The 18,696-nt window shown below is 50.4% G+C and overlaps 1 protein-coding gene across 1 annotated transcript in view; it reads right to left on the bottom strand.

Moving 5' to 3' along the window:
• The window catches only part of MUC6 (mucin 6, oligomeric mucus/gel-forming), a 48,161-nt gene that overhangs the window by 5,993 nt on the left and 23,472 nt on the right, over window positions 1–18,696 (bottom strand). Inside the window, exons 28-38 of the mRNA XM_032690377.1 lie at window positions 17,515–17,691; window positions 16,138–16,407; window positions 15,446–15,487; window positions 14,835–15,077; window positions 14,275–14,560; window positions 14,120–14,205; window positions 12,623–13,063; window positions 10,770–11,202; window positions 3,209–3,657; window positions 1,347–1,787; window positions 390–830 (exon numbers count right to left, since the gene is read on the bottom strand). Of these exons, the coding sequence (XP_032546268.1) occupies window positions 390–830; window positions 1,347–1,787; window positions 3,209–3,657; window positions 10,770–11,202; window positions 12,623–13,063; window positions 14,120–14,205; window positions 14,275–14,560; window positions 14,835–15,077; window positions 15,446–15,487; window positions 16,138–16,407; window positions 17,515–17,691 (3,309 nt within the window). The remainder of the gene's footprint in view (window positions 1–389; window positions 831–1,346; window positions 1,788–3,208; window positions 3,658–10,769; window positions 11,203–12,622; window positions 13,064–14,119; window positions 14,206–14,274; window positions 14,561–14,834; window positions 15,078–15,445; window positions 15,488–16,137; window positions 16,408–17,514; window positions 17,692–18,696) is intronic.

The following is an 18,696-nucleotide window of genomic DNA, read 5'->3' as shown; positions in this document are numbered from 1 at the left end:
GGGACCTCATGACCACCCCTTGCCCACTCCCCGAGTGGCAGAAGGAGAAACAGAGAAGGCCTGGATGCTGTGCTAGCACTCCCCAGCAATCTCTAAAGCATTTGCGTGCCATCAACACTGGCTTGGACCTGCATCTAAAACACAGCATCAGGAACCCTGCTAGGAACAGAAATTGGCTCCACCCCAAGCAGAGTCATTGCACAGGCCCAGGACTTTGTCAGGAACCAGGCTGGCAGTGGGAATGGAAGGCTGAGCGTTGAAACTAATGCACAAGTGGGGTGTGGTTCTTAGATGGAATGCTAGAGGAAGAGATGGATAGATGGACAGATGGAAGGAAGGTAGCTGGGAAGAGTAGGTGGGAGCACCAGGAAGGTGGTTGTGAGCCTTACCAGGCTGTGAGGAGCTCAGCAATGTTGAGGACACAGTTGAGGAGGGAGAAGGAGCAGGAGATGGCACTGTGCTGGTTTTGGCTGTGGTGGGTGCAGAGGACTCTGCTGTAGAAGACTCTTGTGGAGCACTTGTCACTGGGGATGAAGGTTTGGGCCTCAGGGTTGTAGGTGTAGGCCTGGAGCTGGTACTTGGAGCTGCTGTGGAATAGACTGTGGAAGTGGGAGCAGATGGCAGCCGGGTGCTGAGTGGGCTGCTGGGGGCAGGTGGAGAGCTGGGATTTGGAGATGTTGTTGTCAGAGGGAGTTCTGTGCTGCTTGGTGAGCTGGTCTCTGTGGAGACAAAGGTCTTGGAGGTGCTGCTGATGGAGGTGGTAGCTGTGGTTTTCTGTGTGGTCAGAGTTGGCTCAATGTGTGGCTCAGTTGACTTTTTATGGGTGAAGGCTGTTGGGAGGAAAACATGTTAAATGAGGGTGAGAACAAGAGGGGAAGGCAAAGCAGGTGGGCCCAAGTCATGGGATACAAGCAAACATTGCAGTGCTGTCCTGCACTGATTTTTCCTGGAAAAGAGGGAGGACTGGGACTGTGGGTCCTGTCCACAAGCTACTGTCCGATTTCTCCCCTACAAAGAGAGGAAATGGACAGGGTGCCTTCCTACAGGCAAGATCCCTCTGCCTCTTCCTGGAGGAGTATCCTTTCCATATGAACATGTATATTCCTTCAACGAATAGGCAGGGCATCAGGACTGTGGCCCCTGAGACTGGAAGACCAGGCTACATGGGGGAGTCCATTGCCCCATGGCCATACCAAAGGATGTCCATACCAGAGTGTTGATGCAAAAAGGACTGGGAATGGAGAGCAAAAACTAAAACAACAGTGCAAGGCACATGCTCTGCTAGAAATGAAGATGGGAAAAAGCAGAGCAGGCAGAAGTAGTGGGACAGGTAGGAGGAGCCTTACCAGGCTGGGAGGAGCTCAGCAATGTTGAAGACACAGTTGAGGAGGGAGAAGGAGCAGGAGATGGCACTGTGCTGGTTTTGGCTGTGGTGGGTGCAGAGGACTCTGCTGCAGGAGACTCTTGTGGAGCACTTGCCCTTGGGGATGAGGGCTTGGGCCTCAGGGTTGTAGGTGTAGGCCTGGGGCTGGTGCTTGGAACTGCTGTAGAATAGACTGTGGAAGTGGGAGCAGATGGCAGCCGGGTGCTGAGTGGGCTGCTGGGGGCAGGTGGAGAGCTGGGATTTGGAGATGATGTTGTCAGAGGGAGTTCTGTGCTGCTTGGTGGGCTGGTCTCTGTGGAGACAGTGGTCTTGGAGGTGCTGCTGATGGAGGTGGCAGCTGTGGTCTTCTGTGTGGTCAGAGTTGGCTCAGTGTGTGGCACGGTTGACTTTTCATGGGTGAAGGCTGTTGGGAGGAAAGCACAGGTCAGTTGAGGATGAGGGCAACATGGGAAGGGAAAGGAGGTGAGCAGAAGTCTTGGACTAAGGCACTGCGTAAGAAAAGGAGCCCTGTATCACACTGAGTCTCCTTGACCAAGAGGGAAGATTCGGCTTCTTGGTCCCTCCTGAAGCCTCCATGTCCTGCTTAGAGCCTTTCACGGCCAATGTGTGTGCCAGGTGATGGTGGGGTGACCTGGCCGGATACAAAGTGCCTACCTAGCCAATAGCTCTCTTCCGCTCATCAGACATGGGGAGAGAAGTGAAGAGCACAAAGCAAGGGTACACAAGCGTGTCTGGAGAGAGAGACAGTTTTTAGAAGAGAAGAAACTAAAGGAAAACAAACCAAGACCCACTCACGAGGTACAAAAGCAGTCACTCACTGCCTCACTCTGCTGGCCAATGCCCAGCCAGTCTCCAAGCAATGGCTACTTTTGAAAAAGTGCCGTGCCCTGCCCCTCCATTGCACTGCTCAGCATGACTTTCTGTGGTATGGAGTGTCTCCTTGGCCACTGGCTTTGCGTTATGCTGGTTGTGTCCTCGAGGGACCTCATGACCACCCCTTGCCCACTCCCCGAGTGGCAGAAGGAGAAACAGAGAAGGCCTGGATGCTGTGCTAGCACTCCCCAGCAATCTCTAAAGCATTTGTGTGCCATCAACACTGGCTCAGACCTGCATCTAAAACACAGCATCAGGAACCCTGCTAGGAACAGAAATTGGCTCCACCCCAAGCAGAGTCATTGCACAGGCCCAGGACTTTGCCAGGAACCAGGCTGGCCAAAGGCAGTGGGAATAGATCGCCAACCATGCAAAGAAATGTACAATTGAGATCTGGTTCTCAGATGGAAGGATACAGGGAAGGAGAGAAAGAAGGGAGGGATAGAGGGATGGATGGAGCAACAAAGGGAGGGAGTGATAGAGTGAGCTGGGAAAAGCAGGCAGGAGAGCTCCAGAGAAGGGATACAAAGATGATCAGTGGAGAGACTTGGGGAGCTGGGCCTGTTGAGTCCAGAGAAGAGAAGGCTGAGAGGGGATCTCATCACTGTATACAAGTATCTCAAAGGCAGGTGCCAAGGGGATGGTGGCAGATTTTTTGGTGGTGCCCAGTGACTGGACAAGAAGCAATGGCCGGGGAGTAAAGCACAAGAAGTTTCACTCAACCTGAGGAACAACTTCTTTACATTGAGGGTGGCAGAGCAGTGGAACAGGCTCCCCAGGGAGGTTGTGAAATCTCCCTCTCTGGAGACATTCAAAACCCATCTGGACGTATTCCAGTGTAACCTGCACTAAGAGACCCCTTCTTGGCAGGCAGGTAATGATGTCCAGAAGTCCCTTCCAACGCTAAGAATTCTGGGATTCTGTGAGCAGCAGAACACATAACAGCCTTACCAGGCTGTGAGGAGCTCAGCAATGTTGAGGACACAGTTGAGGAGGGAGAAGGAGCAGGAGATGGCACTGTGCTGGTTTTGGCCGTGATGGGTGCAGAGGACTCTGCTGTAGGAGACTCTTGTGGAGCACTTGTCATGGGGGAAGAGGGCTTGGGCCTCAGGGTTGTAGGTGTAGGCGTGGGGCTGGTGCTTGGAGCTGCTGTGGAATAGACTGTGGAAGTGGGAGCAGATGGCAGTCGGGTGCTGAGTGGGCTGCTGGGGGCAGGTGGAGAGCTGGGATTTGGAGATGTTGTTGTCAGAGGGAGTTCTGTGCTGCTTGGTGGGCTGGTTTCTGTGGAGACAGAGGTCTTGGAGGTGCTGCTGATGGAGGTGGCAGCTGTGGTCTTCTGTGTGGTCAGAGGTGGCTCAATGTGTGGCTCAGTTGACTTTTTATGGGTGAAGGCTGTTAGGAAGGAAAGCACAGGTCAGTTGAGGGTGAGGGCAGGAGGCGAAGGCAGAGGAGGTTGCCACAATGCCTTGTACTGTGAGCAAAAATGGCAGCACTGTGCTACACTGATTATTCCTGGGAAAGAGGGCAGACTGCGACTGTTTGTCTCCAAAAAAGGATCTTGCCTGTTTCTGCTTTCCTACAGGCAAGATCCCTATGCCGCTTCCTGGAAAAGGACCATTTTCTGGATGTGCATGTCTATTCCTTCATGGAATAGGCAGTCTGAGGGCTGCCGACTCTTAGACTGGAAAGCCAGGCTATGAGGGAGAAAGCTGTGACTTACATAAATACCAAAGTGAAGCCACATTAAAACACCAATGTGAAAAGAAAGGGGAATGGAGAGCAAAAACTAAAAGAACAGTGCAAGTGACCTGCACTGCTAGAAATGAAGAAGGGAAAAGAGAGAGCAGGCAGAAGCAGCAAGAGAAAAAGGACTGGGTCTTACCAGGCTGTGTGGAGCTCAGTAATGTTGAGGACACAGTGGAAGAGGGAGAAGGAGCAGGAGATGGCACTGTGCTGGTTTTGGCTGTGGTGGGTGCAGAGGACTCTGCTGCAGGAAACTCTTGTGGAGCACTTGTCATTAGAAATGAGGGCTTGGGCCTCAGGGTTGTAGGTGTAGGCCTGGAGCTGGTGCTTGGAGCTGCTGTGGAATAGACTTTGGAAGTGGAAACAGATGGCAGCTGGGTGCTGAGTGGGCTGCTGGGGGCAGGTGGAGAGCTGGGATTTGGAGATGTTGTTGTCAGAGGGAGTTCTGTGCTGCTTGGTGGGCTGGTCTCTGTGGAGACAGAGGTCTTGGAGGTGCTGCTGATGGAGGTGGCAGCTGTGGTCTTCTGTGTGGTCAGAGGTGGCTCAATGTATGGCTCAGTTGACTTTTCCTGGGTGAAGGCTGTTGGGTGGAAAGGAGGGTCAAGTGAGCATGAGGGCAAGAGGGGAAGGCAAGGGAGGTTAAGCTCAAAGCCCTGTACTGGGGGTATGAGCAAAAATGGCAGCACTGTGCTACACTGATTATTCCCATGAAAGAGGGAGGACTAGGACTGTGGGTCCTGTCCACAAGCTGCTGCCTGGCTTCTTCCTGAAAAAGAGAGGAAAAGGGCAGGGTGCACTCCTACAGGCAAGATTTCTCTCCCTCTTCCTAGAAAAGGATCTTTTCCAGATGTGCATGGCTATTCCTTCATGGAATAGGCAGTCTGAGGGCTGCCGACTCTTAGACTGGAAAGCCAGGCTATGAGGGAGAAAGCTGTGACTTACATAAATACCAAAGTGAAGCCACACTACGGTGCTGATGGAAAAGAAGAGGGAATGGAGAGCAAGAAGTAAAATAGTGCAAGTGACCTGCACTGCTAGAAACGAAGAAGGGAAAAGAGAGAGCAGGCAGAAGCAGCAAGAGAAAAAGGACTGGGTCTTACCAGGCTGTGAAGAGCTCAGTAATGTTGAGGACACAGTGGAGGAGGGAGAAGGAGCAGGAGATGGCACTGTGCTGGTTTTGGCTGTGGTGGGTGCAGAGGACTCTGCTACAGGAAACTCTTCTGGAGCACTTGTCATGGGGGAAGAGGGCTTGGGCCTCAGGGTTGTAAGCGTAGGCCTGGGGCTGGTGCTTGAGGCTGCTGTGGAGGAAATTGTGGAAGTGGGAGCAGATGGCAGCTGGGTGCTGAGTGGGCTGCTGGGGGCAGGTGGAGAGCTGGGATTTGGAGATGATGTTGTCAGAGGGAGTTCTGTGCTGCTTGGTGAGCTGGTCTCTGTGGAGACAGAGGTCTTGGAGGTGCTGCTGATGGAGGTGGCAGCTGTGGTCTTCTGTGTGGTCAGAGTTGGCTCAATGTGTGGCTCAGTTGACTTTTTATGGGTGAAGGCTGCTGGGAGGAAAGGAGAGGTCAGTTAAGGATGAGGGTAACATGGGAAGGAAAAGGAGATGGGTATAAGTTTCAAATTGGAAGTATGAGTAAAAATGACACCACTGGGCTGCAGAAAGTATTCCTGGTAAAGGGGGAGAATTGGGGCTCTGGGTTCTCCCTAAAAGCTGTGTTTATTTTGTCCTCTAAAAAATATGGAAAAGGAGAGGGTGCCTTCCAACAGCCAAGATCGCTCTGCCTCTTCCTGGGAAAGTATCCTATCTAGATGTGCATGTCTCCCTTCAATGAATAGGTAGGCTCTAAGGACTGCTGACTCCAAGCCTCTAAATCTGGGCTACAGGGGCCAGACCAGTGACCCATGGCCATGGCAAAGGACAGCCATATCATAGTGATGATGCTAAAAGAAGTGGGAATGGAGGGCAAACTCAAAAGAAACATGCAAGTGTTGTGCACTGCTAGAAATGAAGAAGGGAAAAGGGAGATCAGGCGGAAGCACTGAGAAATAAAGGAGTGGGACTTACCAGGCTGTGAGGAGCTCAGCAATGTCGAGGACACAGTGGAGGAGGGAGAAAGAGCAGGCGATGGCACTGTGCTGGTTTTGGCTGTGGTGGGTGCAGAGGACTCTGTTGTAGGAGACTCTTGTGGAGCACTTGTGGGGGAAGAGGGCTTGGGCCTCAGGGTTGTAAGCGTAGGCCTGGGGCTGGTGCTTGGAGCTGCTGTAGAGGAAACTGTGGAAGTGGGAGCCGATGGCAGCTGGGTGCTGAGTGGGCTGCTGGGGGCAGGTGGAGAGCTGGGATTTGGAGATGTTGTTGTCAGAGGGAGTTCTGTGCTGCTTGGTGGGCTGGTCTCTGTGGAGACAGAGGTCTTGGAGGTGCTGCTGATGGAGGTGGCAGCTGTGGTCTTCTGTGTGGTCAGAGTTGGCTCAATGTGTGGCTCAGTTGACTTTTTATGGGTGAAGGCTGTTGGGAGGAAAGGAGGGTCAAGTGAGGATGAGGGCAAGAGGGGAAGGCAAAGGAGGTTAAGCTCAAAGCCCTGTACTGGGGGCATGAGCAAAAATGGCAGCACTGTGCTACACTGATTATTCCCATGAAAGAGGGAAGACTAGGACTGTGGGTCCTGTCCACAAGCTGCTGCCTGGCTTCTTCCTGAAAAAGAGAGGAAAAGGACAGGGTGCACTCCTACAGGCAAGATCCCTCTCCCTCTTTCTAGGAAAGGATCTTTTCCAGATGTGCATGGCTATTCCTTCATGGAATAGGCAGTCTAAGGGCTTCCGACTCTTAGACTGGAAAGCCAGGCTATGAGGGAGAAAGCTGTGACTTACATAAATACCAAAGTGAAGCCACACTACAGTGCTGATGGAAAAGAAGGGGGAATGGAGAGTAAGAAGTAAAACAGTGCAAGTGACCTGCACTGCTAGAAATGAAGAAGGGAAAAGGGAGAGCAGGCAGAAGCAGCAAGAGAAAAAGGACTGGGTCTTACCAGGCTGTGAGGAGCTCAGTAATGTTGAGGACACAGTGGAGGAGGGAGAAGGAGCAGGAGATGGCACTGTGCTGGTTTTGGCTGTGGTGGGTGCAGAGGACTCTGCTGTAGGAGACTCTTGTGGAGCACTTGTCATTGGAAATGAGGGCTTGGGCCTTAGGGTTGTAGGTGTAGGCCTGGGGCTGGCGCTTGGAACTGCTGTGGAATAGACTGTGGAAGTGGGAGCAGATGGCAGCCGGGCGCTGAGTGGGCTGCTGGAGGCAGGTGGAGAGCTGGGATTTGGAGATGATGTTGTCAGAGGGAGTTCTGTGCTGCTTGGTGGGCTGGTCTCTGTGGAGACAGAGGTCTTGGAGGTGCTGCTGATGGAGGTGGCAGCTGTGGTCTTCTGTGTGGTCAGAGTTGGCTCAATGTGTGGCACGGTTGACTTTTTTTGCGTGAGGGCTGTTGGGAAGAAAGCACAGGTCAGTTGAGGACGAGGGCAGAGGGTAAGGTGAGGGAGGTGGGCAGAAGCCTTGGGCTAATACACTGGGTAAGAAAAGCAGCGCCATATCACACTGAGTCCCTTTGTCCAAGACCGAAGACTGGGCATCTGGGTCCTTTCTGAAGCCTCCACGTCCTGCTTAGATCCTGTCTTGGCCAATGTGTGTGGGGTGACCTGGCTGGATGCAAAATGCCTACCCAGCCACTCACTCGCCCTCATCAGACAGGGGAAGAGAAGTGAAGAGCACAAAGCAAGTGTACTCAAGCGTGTCTGGAGAGAGAGACAGTTTTTAGAAGAGAAGAAACTAAAGGAAAAATGAACCAAGACCCACTCACGAGGTGCAAAAGCAGTCACTCACTGCCTCACTCTGCTGGCCAATGCCCAGCCAGTCTCCAAGCAATGGCTACTTTTGAAAAAGTGCCGTGCCCTGCCCCTCCATTACACTGCTCAGCATGACTTTCTGTGGTATGGAGTGTCTCCTTGGCCACTGGCTTTGCGTTATGCTGGTTGTGTCCTCGAGGGACCTCATGACCACCCCTTGCCCACTCCCCGAGTGGCAGAAGGAGAAACAGAGAAAGCCTGGATGCTGTGCTAGCACTCCCCAGCAATCTCTAAAGCATTTGTGTGCCATCAACACTGGCTCAGACCTGCATCTAAACCACAGCATCAGGAACCCTGCTAGGAACAGAAATTGGCTCCACCCCAAGCAGAGTCATTGCACAGGCCTAGGACTTTGCCAGGAACCAGGCTGGCCAAAGGCAGTGGGAATGGAGGGCCCAACACCTAAACAAATGCTCAAGTGACATGTGGTTCTTAGATGGAAGGATACAGAAAGGGAGGGAGGCAGCGATGGAGAGATGGAGAGAGCTGGGAGAAGCAGGCAGGAGAGGTCCAGAGGAGGGATACAAAGATGATCAGTGGACTGGAGCATCTCTCACATTGGGAGAGACTTGGGGAGCTGGGCCTGTTGAGTCCAGAGAAGAGAAGGCTGAGAGGGAATCTCATCACTGTATACAAATATCTCAAAGAAAAGTGCCAAGGGGATGGTGGTAGATTTTTTCGGTGGTGCCCAGTGACTGGACAAGGAGCAATGGCCATGGAATAAAACACAAGAAGTTTCACTCAACCTGAGGAACAACTTCTTTACATTGAGGGTGGCAGAGCAGTGGAACAGGCTCCTCAGGGAGATTGTGGAGTCCACCTCTCTGAAGACATTCAAAACCCATCTGGACGCATTCCAGCGTAACCTGCACTAAGAGACCCCTTCTAAGCAAGGGGTTGGACTAGATGATCAAAGAAGTCCCTTCCAGCGCTAAGAATTGTGGGATTCTGTGAGCAGTGGTACACCTAGGAGTGAGTCTTACCAGGCTGTGAGGACACAGTTGAGGAGGGAGAAGGTGATGGCACTGTGCTGGTTTTGGCTGTGGTGGGTGCAGAGGACACTGCTGCAGGAGACTCTTCTGGAGCACTCGTCATGGGGGAAGGGGGCTTGGGCCTCAGGGTTGTAAGCGTAGGCCTGGGGCTGGTACTTGGAGCTGCTGTGGAGGAAATTGTGGAAGTGGGAACAGATGGTAGCTGGGTGCTGAGTGGGCTGCTGGGGGCAGGTGGAGAGCTGGGATTTGGAGATGATGTTGTCAGAGGGAGTTCTGTGCTGCTTGGTGGGCTGGTCTCTGTGGAGACAGAGGTCTTGGAGGTGCTGCTGATGGAGGTGGCAGCTGTGGTCTTCTGTGTGGTCAGAGTTGGCTCAATGTGTGGCACGGTTGACTTTTTCTGGGTGAAGGCTGTTGGGAGGAAAGCACAGGTCAGTTGAGGGTGAGGGCAACATGGGAAGGAAAAGGAGATGGGTATAAGTTTCAAATTGGAAGTATGAGTAAAAATGACACCACTGGGCTGCAGAAAGTATTCCTGGTAAAGGGGGAGAATTGGGGCTCTGGGTTCTCCCTAAAAGCTGTGTTTATTTTGTCCTCTAAAAAATATGGAAAAGGAGAGGGTGCCTTCCAACAGCCAAGATCGCTCTGCCTCTTCCTGGGAAAGTATCCTATCTAGATGTGCATGTCTCCCTTCAATGAATAGGTAGGCTCTAAGGACTGCTGACTCCAAGCCTCTAAATCTGGGCTACAGGGGCCAGACCAGTGACCCATGGCCATGGCAAAGGACAGCCATATCATAGTGATGATGCTAAAAGAAGTGGGAATGGAGGGCAAACTCAAAAGAAACATGCAAGTGTTGTGCACTGCTAGAAATGAAGAAGGGAAAAGGGAGATCAGGCGGAAGCACTGAGAAATAAAGGAGTGGGACTTACCAGGCTGTGAGGAGCTCAGCAATGTCGAGGACACAGTGGAGGAGGGAGAAAGAGCAGGCGATGGCACTGTGCTGGTTTTGGCTGTGGTGGGTGCAGAGGACTCTGTTGTAGGAGACTCTTGTGGAGCACTTGTGGGGGAAGAGGGCTTGGGCCTCAGGGTTGTAAGCGTAGGCCTGGGGCTGGTGCTTGGAGCTGCTGTAGAGGAAACTGTGGAAGTGGGAGCCGATGGCAGCTGGGTGCTGAGTGGGCTGCTGGGGGCAGGTGGAGAGCTGGGATTTGGAGATGTTGTTGTCAGAGGGAGTTCTGTGCTGCTTGGTGGGCTGGTCTCTGTGGAGACAGAGGTCTTGGAGGTGCTGCTGATGGAGGTGGCAGCTGTGGTCTTCTGTGTGGTCAGAGTTGGCTCAATGTGTGGCTCAGTTGACTTTTTATGGGTGAAGGCTGTTGGGAGGAAAGGAGGGTCAAGTGAGGATGAGGGCAAGAGGGGAAGGCAAAGGAGGTTAAGCTCAAAGCCCTGTACTGGGGGCATGAGCAAAAATGGCAGCACTGTGCTACACTGATTATTCCCATGAAAGAGGGAAGACTAGGACTGTGGGTCCTGTCCACAAGCTGATGCCTGGTTTCTCCCCAGACAGGGAGGAAAAGGACAGGGTGCCTTCTTGCAGGTGAGATCCCTCTGCCTCTTCCTAGAAAAGGATCCTTTCTGCATATGCATATCTAGGCCTTCATGCAATAGGTACACTGTATGGACTGCCGACTCTGAGATTCAAAGGCCAGGCTATGTGGGAGAGACCATTGCCACAAGGCAATACCAAAGTGAAGCCACACTACAGTGCCAATGTGAAAACAGTGGGGAATGGAGAGCAAAACTAAAACAACAGTGCAAGGCACATGCACTTCTAAAAATGAAAAAGATAAAAGGGAGAGCAGGCAGAAGCAGTGGGACAGGTAGGAGGAGCCTTACCAGGCTGTGAGAAGCTCAGCCATGTTGAGGACACAGTTGAGGAGGGAGAAGGAGCAGGAGATGGCACTGTGCTGGTTTTGGCTGTGGTGGGTGCAGAGGACTCTGCTGCAGGAGACTCTTGTGGAGCACTTGTCATTGGAAATGAGGGCTTGGGCCTCAAGGTTGTAGGTGTAGGCCTGGGGCTGGTGCTTGGAGCTGCTGTGGAATAGACTGTGGAAGTGGAAACAGAAGGCAGCCGGGTGCTGAGTGGGCTGCTGGGGGCAGGTGGAGAGCTGGGATTTGGAGATGTTGCCAGAGGGAGTTCTGTGCTGCTTGGTGGGCTGGTCTCTGTGGAGACAGAGGTCTTGGAGGTGCTGCTGATGGAGGTGGCAGCTGTGGTCTTCTGTGTGGTCAGAGGTGGCTCAATGTGTGGCTCGGTTGACTTTTTCTGAGTGAAGGCTGTTGGGAGGAAAGCCCAGGTCAGTTGAGGGTGAGGGCAGGAGGCGAAGGCAGAGGAGGTTGCCACAATGCCTTGTACTGTGAGCAAAAATGGCAGCACTGTGCTACACTGATTATTCCTGGGAAAGAGGGCAGACTGCGACTGTTCCTCCCCATAAAAGGATCTTACCTGTTCATGCTTTCCTACAGGTAAGATCCCTCTACCTCTTCCTAGAAAAGGATTTTTTCCAGATGTGCATGTTTATTCCTCTATGGAATAGGCAGTCTGAGGGCTGCCGACTCTTAGACTGGAAAGCCAGGCTATGAGGGAGAAAGCTGTGACTTACAGCAATACCAAAGTGAAGCCACATTATAGGGCCAATGTGAAAAAAATGGGGAATGGAGAGCAAAAACTAAAACAACAGTGCAAGTGACCTGCACTGCTAGAAATGAAGAAGGGAAAAGAGAGAGCAGGCAGAAGCAGCAAGAGAAAAAGGACTGGGTCTTACCAGGCTGTGAGGAGCTCAGTAATGTTGAGGACACAGTGGAGGAGGGAGAAGGAGCAGGAGATGGCACTGTGCTGGTTTTGGCTGTGGTGGGTGCAGAGGACTCTGCTGTAGGAGACTCTTGTGGAGCACTTGTCATTGGAAATGAGGGCTTGGGCCTCAGGGTTGTAGGTGTAGGCCTGGGGCTGGCGCTTGGAACTGCTGTAGAATAGACTGTGGAAGTGGGAGCAGATGGCAGCTGGGTGCTGAGTGGGCTGCTGGGGGCAGGTGGAGAGCTGGGATTTGGAGATGATGTTGTCAGAGGGAGTTCTGTGCTGCTTGGTGGGCTGGTCTCTGTGGAGACAGAAGTCTTGGAGGTGCTGCTGATGGAGGTGGCAGCTGTGGTCTTCTGTGTGGTCAGAGTTGGCTCAATGTGTGGCACGGTTGACTTTTCATGGGTGAGGGCTGCCATGAAGAAAGCACAAGTCAGTTGAGGATGAGGGAAAGAGGGGGAGGTAAAGGACGTGGGCACAATGCCTTGTACTGGGGGGAAGGAGCAAAAATGGCAGCACTGTGCTACACTGATTATTCCTGGGAAAGAGCGTCGACTGTTTCTCTCCAAAAAAAGGATCTTGCCTGTTGGTGCTTTCCAACAGGCAAGATCCCTCTGTCTCTTCCTGGAAAAGGACCGTTTTCCGATGTGCATGTCTATTCCTTCATAGAACAGGCAGAGTGTATGGACTGCTGAATCCGAGACTCGAAGGTCAGGCTATGTGGGAGAGACCAGTGCCACAAGGCAATACCAAAGTGAGGCCACACTACAGTGCCAATGTGAAAAGAATGGGGAATGGAGAGCAAAAACTAAAAGAACAGTGCAAGTGACCTGCACTGCTAGAAATGAAGAAGAGTAAAGGGGGAGCAGGCAGAAGCAGTGGGACAGGTAGGAGGAGCCTTACCAGGCTGTGAGGAGCTCAGCAATGTTGAGGACACAGTTGAGGAGGGAGAAGGAGCAGGAGATGGTACTGTGCTGGTTTTGGCTGTGGTGGGTGCAGAGGACTCTGCTGCAGGAGACTCTTGTGGAGCACTTGTCATGGGGGAAGAGGGCTTGGGCCTCAGGGTTGTAGGTGTAGGCCTGGGGCTGGTGCTTGGAGCTGCTGTGGAATAGACTGTGGAAGTGGAAACAGATGGCAGTCGGGTGCTGAGTGGGCTGCTGGGGGCAGGTAGAGAGCTGGGATTTGGAGATGTTGTTGTCAGAGGGAGTTCTGTGCTGCTTGGTGGGCTGGTCTCTGTGGAGACAGAGGTCTTGGAGGTGCTGCTGATGGAGGTGGCAGCTGTGGTCTTCTGTGTGGTCAGAGTTGGCTCAGTGTGTGGCACGGTTGACTTTTCATGGGTGAGGGCTGCCATGAAGAAAGCACAAGTCAGTTGAGGATGAGGGAAAGAGGGGGAGGTAAAGGACGTGGGCACAATGCCTTGTACTGGGGGCATGAGCAGTGGGACACCGAGGAGTGAGTCTTACCAGGCTGTGAGGACACAGTTGAGGAGGGAGAAGGTGATGGCACTGTGCTGGTTTTGGCTGTGGTGGGTGCAGAGGACTCTGCTGCAGGAGATTCTTGTGGAGCACTCGTCACGGGAGAAGAGGGCTTGGGCCTCAGAGTTGTAAGCGTAGGCCTGGGGCTGGTGCTTGAGGCTGCTGTGGAGGAAACTGTGGAAGTGGGAGCAGATGGCAGCTGGGTGCTGAGTGGGCTGCTGGGGGCAGGTGGAGAGCTGGGATTTGGAGATGATGTTGTCAGAGGGAGTTCTGTGCTGCTTGGTGGGCTGGTCTCTGTGGAGACAGAGGTCTTGGAGGTGCTGCTGATGGAGGTGGTAGCTGTGGTCTTCTGTGTGGTCAGAGTTGGCTCAATGTGTGGCTCAGTTGACTTTTTCTGGGTGAAGGCTGTTGGGAGGAAAGGAGGGTTAAGTGAGGATGAGGGCAAGAGGGGAAGGCAAAGGAAGTTAAGCTCAAAGCCCTGTACTGGGGGCATGAGCAAAAATGGCATCACTGTGCTACACTGATTATTCCCATGAAAGAGGGAGGACTGGGATTGTGGGTCCTGTCCACAAGCTGCTGCCTGGCTTCTTCCTGAAAAAGAGAGGAAAAGGACAGGGTGCACTCCTACAGGCAAGATTTCTCTCCCTCTTCCTAGAAAAGGATCTTTTCCAGATGTGCATGGCTATTCCTTCATGGAATAGGCAGTCTGAGGGCTGCCGACTCTTAGACTGGAAAGCCAGGCTATGAGGGAGAAAGCTGTGACTTACAGCAATACCAAAGTGAAGCCACACTACGTTGCTGATGGAAAAGAAGAGGGAATGGAGAGCAAGAAGTAAAATAGTGCAAGTGACCTGCACTGCTAGAAACGAAGAAGGGAAAAGGGAGAGCAGGCAGAAGCAGCAAGAGAAAAAGGACTGGGTCTTACCAGGCTGTGAGGAGCTCAGTAATGTTGAGGACACAGTGGAGGAGGGAGAAGGTGCAGGAGATGGCACTGTGCTGGTTTTGGCTGTGGTGGGTGCAGAGGACTCTGCTACAGGAAACTCTTCTGGAGCACTTGTCATGGGGGAAGAGGGCTTGGGCCTCAGGGTTGTAAGCGTAGGCCTGGGGCTGGTGCTTGAGGCTGCTGTGGAGGAAATTGTGGAAGTGGGAGCAGATGGTAGCTGGGTGCTGAGTGGGCTGCTGGGGGCAGGTGGAGAGCTGGGATTTGGAGATGATGTTGTCAGAGGGAGTTCTGTGCTGCTTGGTGAGCTGGTCTCTGTGGAGACAGAGGTCTTGGAGGTGCTGCTGATGGAGGTGGCAGCTGTGGTCTTCTGTGTGGTCAGAGTTGGCTCAATGTGTGGCTCAGTTGACTTTTTATGGGTGAAGGCTGCTGGGAGGAAAGCACAGGTAGGTCAGTTGTATGTTGCCGATTTAATGAGAAGTTGGGTGACTTCTACAGTTCCAGAACTTGCAAGGGAGGAGGATGCAGTCAGGGTCATGTGTGGGTCAGTCCTATGACCTGCTGGTATCCCACGGGATTAACAGTGGGAATTGTGTACAATATCAAAACTGAGGCCTGTGTGGGACACGCTGCCTAGAAGAGAATGGTGGGAGCTGGAAGAAGCAGAGAGAACAGCAGGAAGGGCAGGAGGAAGCCTTACCAGGATGTGATGTTCCCAGCCATGTCGAGGACACAGTTGAGGAGAAGGAAGAAGCAGATGAGGCTGAGGTGGCAGGCAAAGAGCTCAGGCTTGGAGATGTCCTTGCCAGTGGAACTCCTGGGCTGGTGGCAGGACTGGTCTCTCTTGGGACAGAGGTGCTGCTGGTGGATGTGGCAGGGGTGGTCTGCGTCTGAGAGACAAGATGCTGCACAGGCTGTGTCAACGTTCTTATGTGGGTGACAACTACAGAGAGAAAAGCACAAGTTGATTGGAGGTGGCAGGGCAAGAAGGGAAGGCAAAGGAGGTAGACAATTCCCAGGCAGAACCTCCACGGTATGAGGTAGGAGTAAGAAAGACAGAACTAGACCCCACTGAGTCTTACTGGGCAATTGATCTCCCCTCAAAAAATATGGGGCAAAACTGGGCCTGAAGTGTGCCCTCTGCCAATTCAGCACCCCCTGCCTTTTTCTGAAGCTCCTCAGAAAAGAGCCTCTCTGGATATGCATGTTTCCTCTCCCAGGCATTCCAGATTGGGCAAGAATATCACCTGGAAAAGCTGGGGAAAGTGAAGCAGAGCCTTAGGCTAAGGGCATCTGTCTACTCCCTCTTACCTTCTGGTTGGTGCAGAGTGGTTGTTTGGATTTCCTCACTGCCTGTAAGGTAAGTAAGTAAGAATGAATATTAGTAATGGCTGGAAAGGTTCCTAGACGAAGCTGTAATTGCTGGCACAAGGAGCCCCAGATGTATGCACCCCAACAGTACTTTGTGGGAGACACATGGGCTGGGAGAGAGTGTACACCTGCCCTCACACTACAGCAGAATTCCCACCACACACTGTCCCAGCCTCTGGTGTCAGTTGCTAACCCAGTAATTCATGTTGCCATATAGCCTCAGAGGAGACTGTCCTTGTTGGTATATTGAGTTTCAGACAAAAAAAATTCCTTTTATTTAATATTTATTGTTGGGAGTACTTGTTACATTGGCTAGGGAGAATATATATTCTCTGGTCTGTGGGTTTTCAAGAACTTGCCTTGAGACATGAGAGATTTTGTCTAAATTTGGAGGAAATGTTGGAAGAAAAATGTTAGGTTTAAGATCATATCTGGATGTCAAATGCTTGCTCCATTGGCAAGACAAATTTCCATTTTAATCACGTTTCTTCAGTTATCCTTGTCCTTTCCTATCTATTTGCAATGTTAAGACCACTAGTAAGAGTGCTTGGGGTTTTTTGACTAAGTAATACATTGACATATGTCTTGTGAGTGATGGTGTCACCTGGCAGATACCAAAAAGTGATATTTACCTGCTGTTGTTAGTTCAGGCTTGCTGAAAGTTATGCTCTGAGATAGGGTTTGAGTAGGCAATGAGGAGGTTGTAATTTCCTTTTTGATAGTGGTCTTGAAGGATGGTGAGGTGAACCGTACTTGTTCTGTCTCTGTTGAAGCAGTGGTTGATGAGGCAGCAGGCGTAGACTTTGGTATAGTGGTTATGGTTCTCTTTGTTGTGGTAGTTACGGAAGGAGTAGTGATGGTTGTAGTCATGTTTGGTGTGGTAGAAATTGATGTTGTATGTTCTTTTGGGGTAAAGGTAAATAGTACAGTGTGAGTAATCAATTCATAGAATAATTAAAAATAGATAAATTATGAAGAAAATACCCATATTTTAGAGACCCCTTTTCACCTTGATCTTTTGACTATTTTCAGCATTGTTGTTGCACTCATGTTCTCAAAAGCTTGTTGAATATTTCTGTATTTATATTTGTTTTCTATTGTCTCGTGTCTGTCTTTGTTCTCAGTTTCTGTATTTTTCCTGTACTAGATTTTTTTTAAATATAATTTTTCTAAGAAGTTAGCTTTGTTGTCACTTATTGACTACAGTCTGTATGGGCTTTGCCCAAATCACAATTTCACTGGCTACTATTATGTTCCAAATCAGCCCCAGTTTCAGCTTTCCGTAATTCATATTAAAAAGTTAAGTAATATTATACTATAGGACTTCCTTGTCCCAGTGCCCAAATTATCTGTCATAATGTCAGTTTTTGAAGCTGTGTTTTGAATCCTTTGGGACCTCTTTTTAACTCTGCTTTCCCTGATAGCCAGGGTCCAAGATGGTTAATTAGCTGAAGTGCATGTTGGTGTGAGGCTAAATGAGTCTCCACAAGCCATAGAATCAGAAAGTAATTTATGTTGGCAGAGTTATCCTCCTGAGAGCAGGACTCTAGAAACCTAGACAAAGCTGCTACACTAATACCTGTGTGATTCTGCTTTGGGTTTGCTTACATTATTCAGAGTTAATAGACTGGCTGCTCCTTGAATATGACTGCATAACAGAATCAACTGTGGAAAAGAAGCTGAGCTAATAAATCTAACTGGATCTGAGCTGGCTCACTGCTTATAGAACTTCTAATGTGCTTCTCAGATGAGTCAAACGAGCGACTTTTGGTTATGTTATTAACCTAGTATCTATATCCTTTATCTTTCCACGCACTTTTGATCTATACTTCTGAACATTTCTGGCTTACAAACTCCTTTCTGGAAGCCTGTTTTGCCTACCTCACGATTTGGAGTCTAATGCTTGGATGTTGTACGAGTTTGCAATTCTTTCCTAGGAAGTGGTATCTCAATTATGTATAGAGTGAGCTTACTGTAATTTATTTTAGACAGTAACACTAAAAACCTACCAGTTGTTGACTTCATTGTGACAAGAGGTTGTATGGGTGAAGTTCTCGAAACTGTAGTTTTTGCAGTTATTGTTGGATTTGTAATCTCAGTTGATACAGCAGTTGCAGAAGCACTAGGTACTGTTGGTAGGGTGCTTGCAGCAGAGCTTCCTGTTACTTTAGGTTGCACTGTTGTTACTAAGAGAAAAAAATCAAAATGAAAGGATAAGAAATAGACCTCAATAATCTATTTATAATGTACCTATACGAATTGAATTTTTTAAAGTATAAACACTGTTTCTATAACTATTAGTGGTAACTACTATTAACACATTTCAGGTGAAGCCTTTTAGATGAAGCCTTTGAGAGCATTTATCCATTGCTTCCTTTGCTATTATGTGCAGTGAATACATTAAACAGGTATTCATGCAGAAGCTTTACACCTTTTTCTTCATTTGAAGTGAATTTGGCATAAATACTTGTGCATATCAGCAGAAATGGAATAGTATTTTATTATCCACACAACCGACAGTGTAATATTTTCCAATACCATCTGTCTTCAGGGAAATTAATGGAATTTCTAACAAATTTAAGATCATTGTATATAGGTTCCTTTCCTATATCAGGCTATAGGGATTTGGTATAGTCAGTCATACATTTCCATGAAGACCTTCTTAAATTGTTGAAGTGTTATATCATCAGTCACTCTGCAGTGAGCAGGGACATCTTCAACTAGATCAGGTTACTCAAAGTCCAGTCTAGCCTGCTCTTGAATGCTTCCAGGGATGTGGCAACTACAGCCTCTTTGTAGATGTTTTACCACCCTCATAATAAACAATTTCTTCCTTATATCTACTCTTAATCTACTCTCTTCTAGTTTAAAACCATTACCCCTTGTCCCATCACAACAAGCCCTACTAAAAAGTCTGTGCCTATCTTTCTTATAAACCCCATTCAAGTACTGAAAAGCTGCAATGAGGTCTCCCTGGAGCCTTGTCTTCCCCAGGCTGAATAACACCAAGCCCCTCAGCCTTTCCTCATAGGAGAGGTGTTACAGCCCTCTGATCATCTTTCTGACCCTCCACTGTCTGGAACTGAGAACTGCACAGCACTGCAGGTGAGCTCTCATCAGAGCAGAGGGGCAGAATCACTTCCCTTGGCCTGCTGGCCATCCTGCTTTTGATGCAGCCCAGCATATTATGG

Source organism: Chiroxiphia lanceolata, chromosome 6, assembly GCF_009829145.1.
Source record: "Chiroxiphia lanceolata isolate bChiLan1 chromosome 6, bChiLan1.pri, whole genome shotgun sequence".
Classification (NCBI taxonomy): Eukaryota; Metazoa; Chordata; class Aves; order Passeriformes; family Pipridae; genus Chiroxiphia; species Chiroxiphia lanceolata.
The sequence above is the reverse complement of the archived record's forward strand: the minus strand, read 5'-3'. Positions and strand labels throughout refer to the sequence as shown.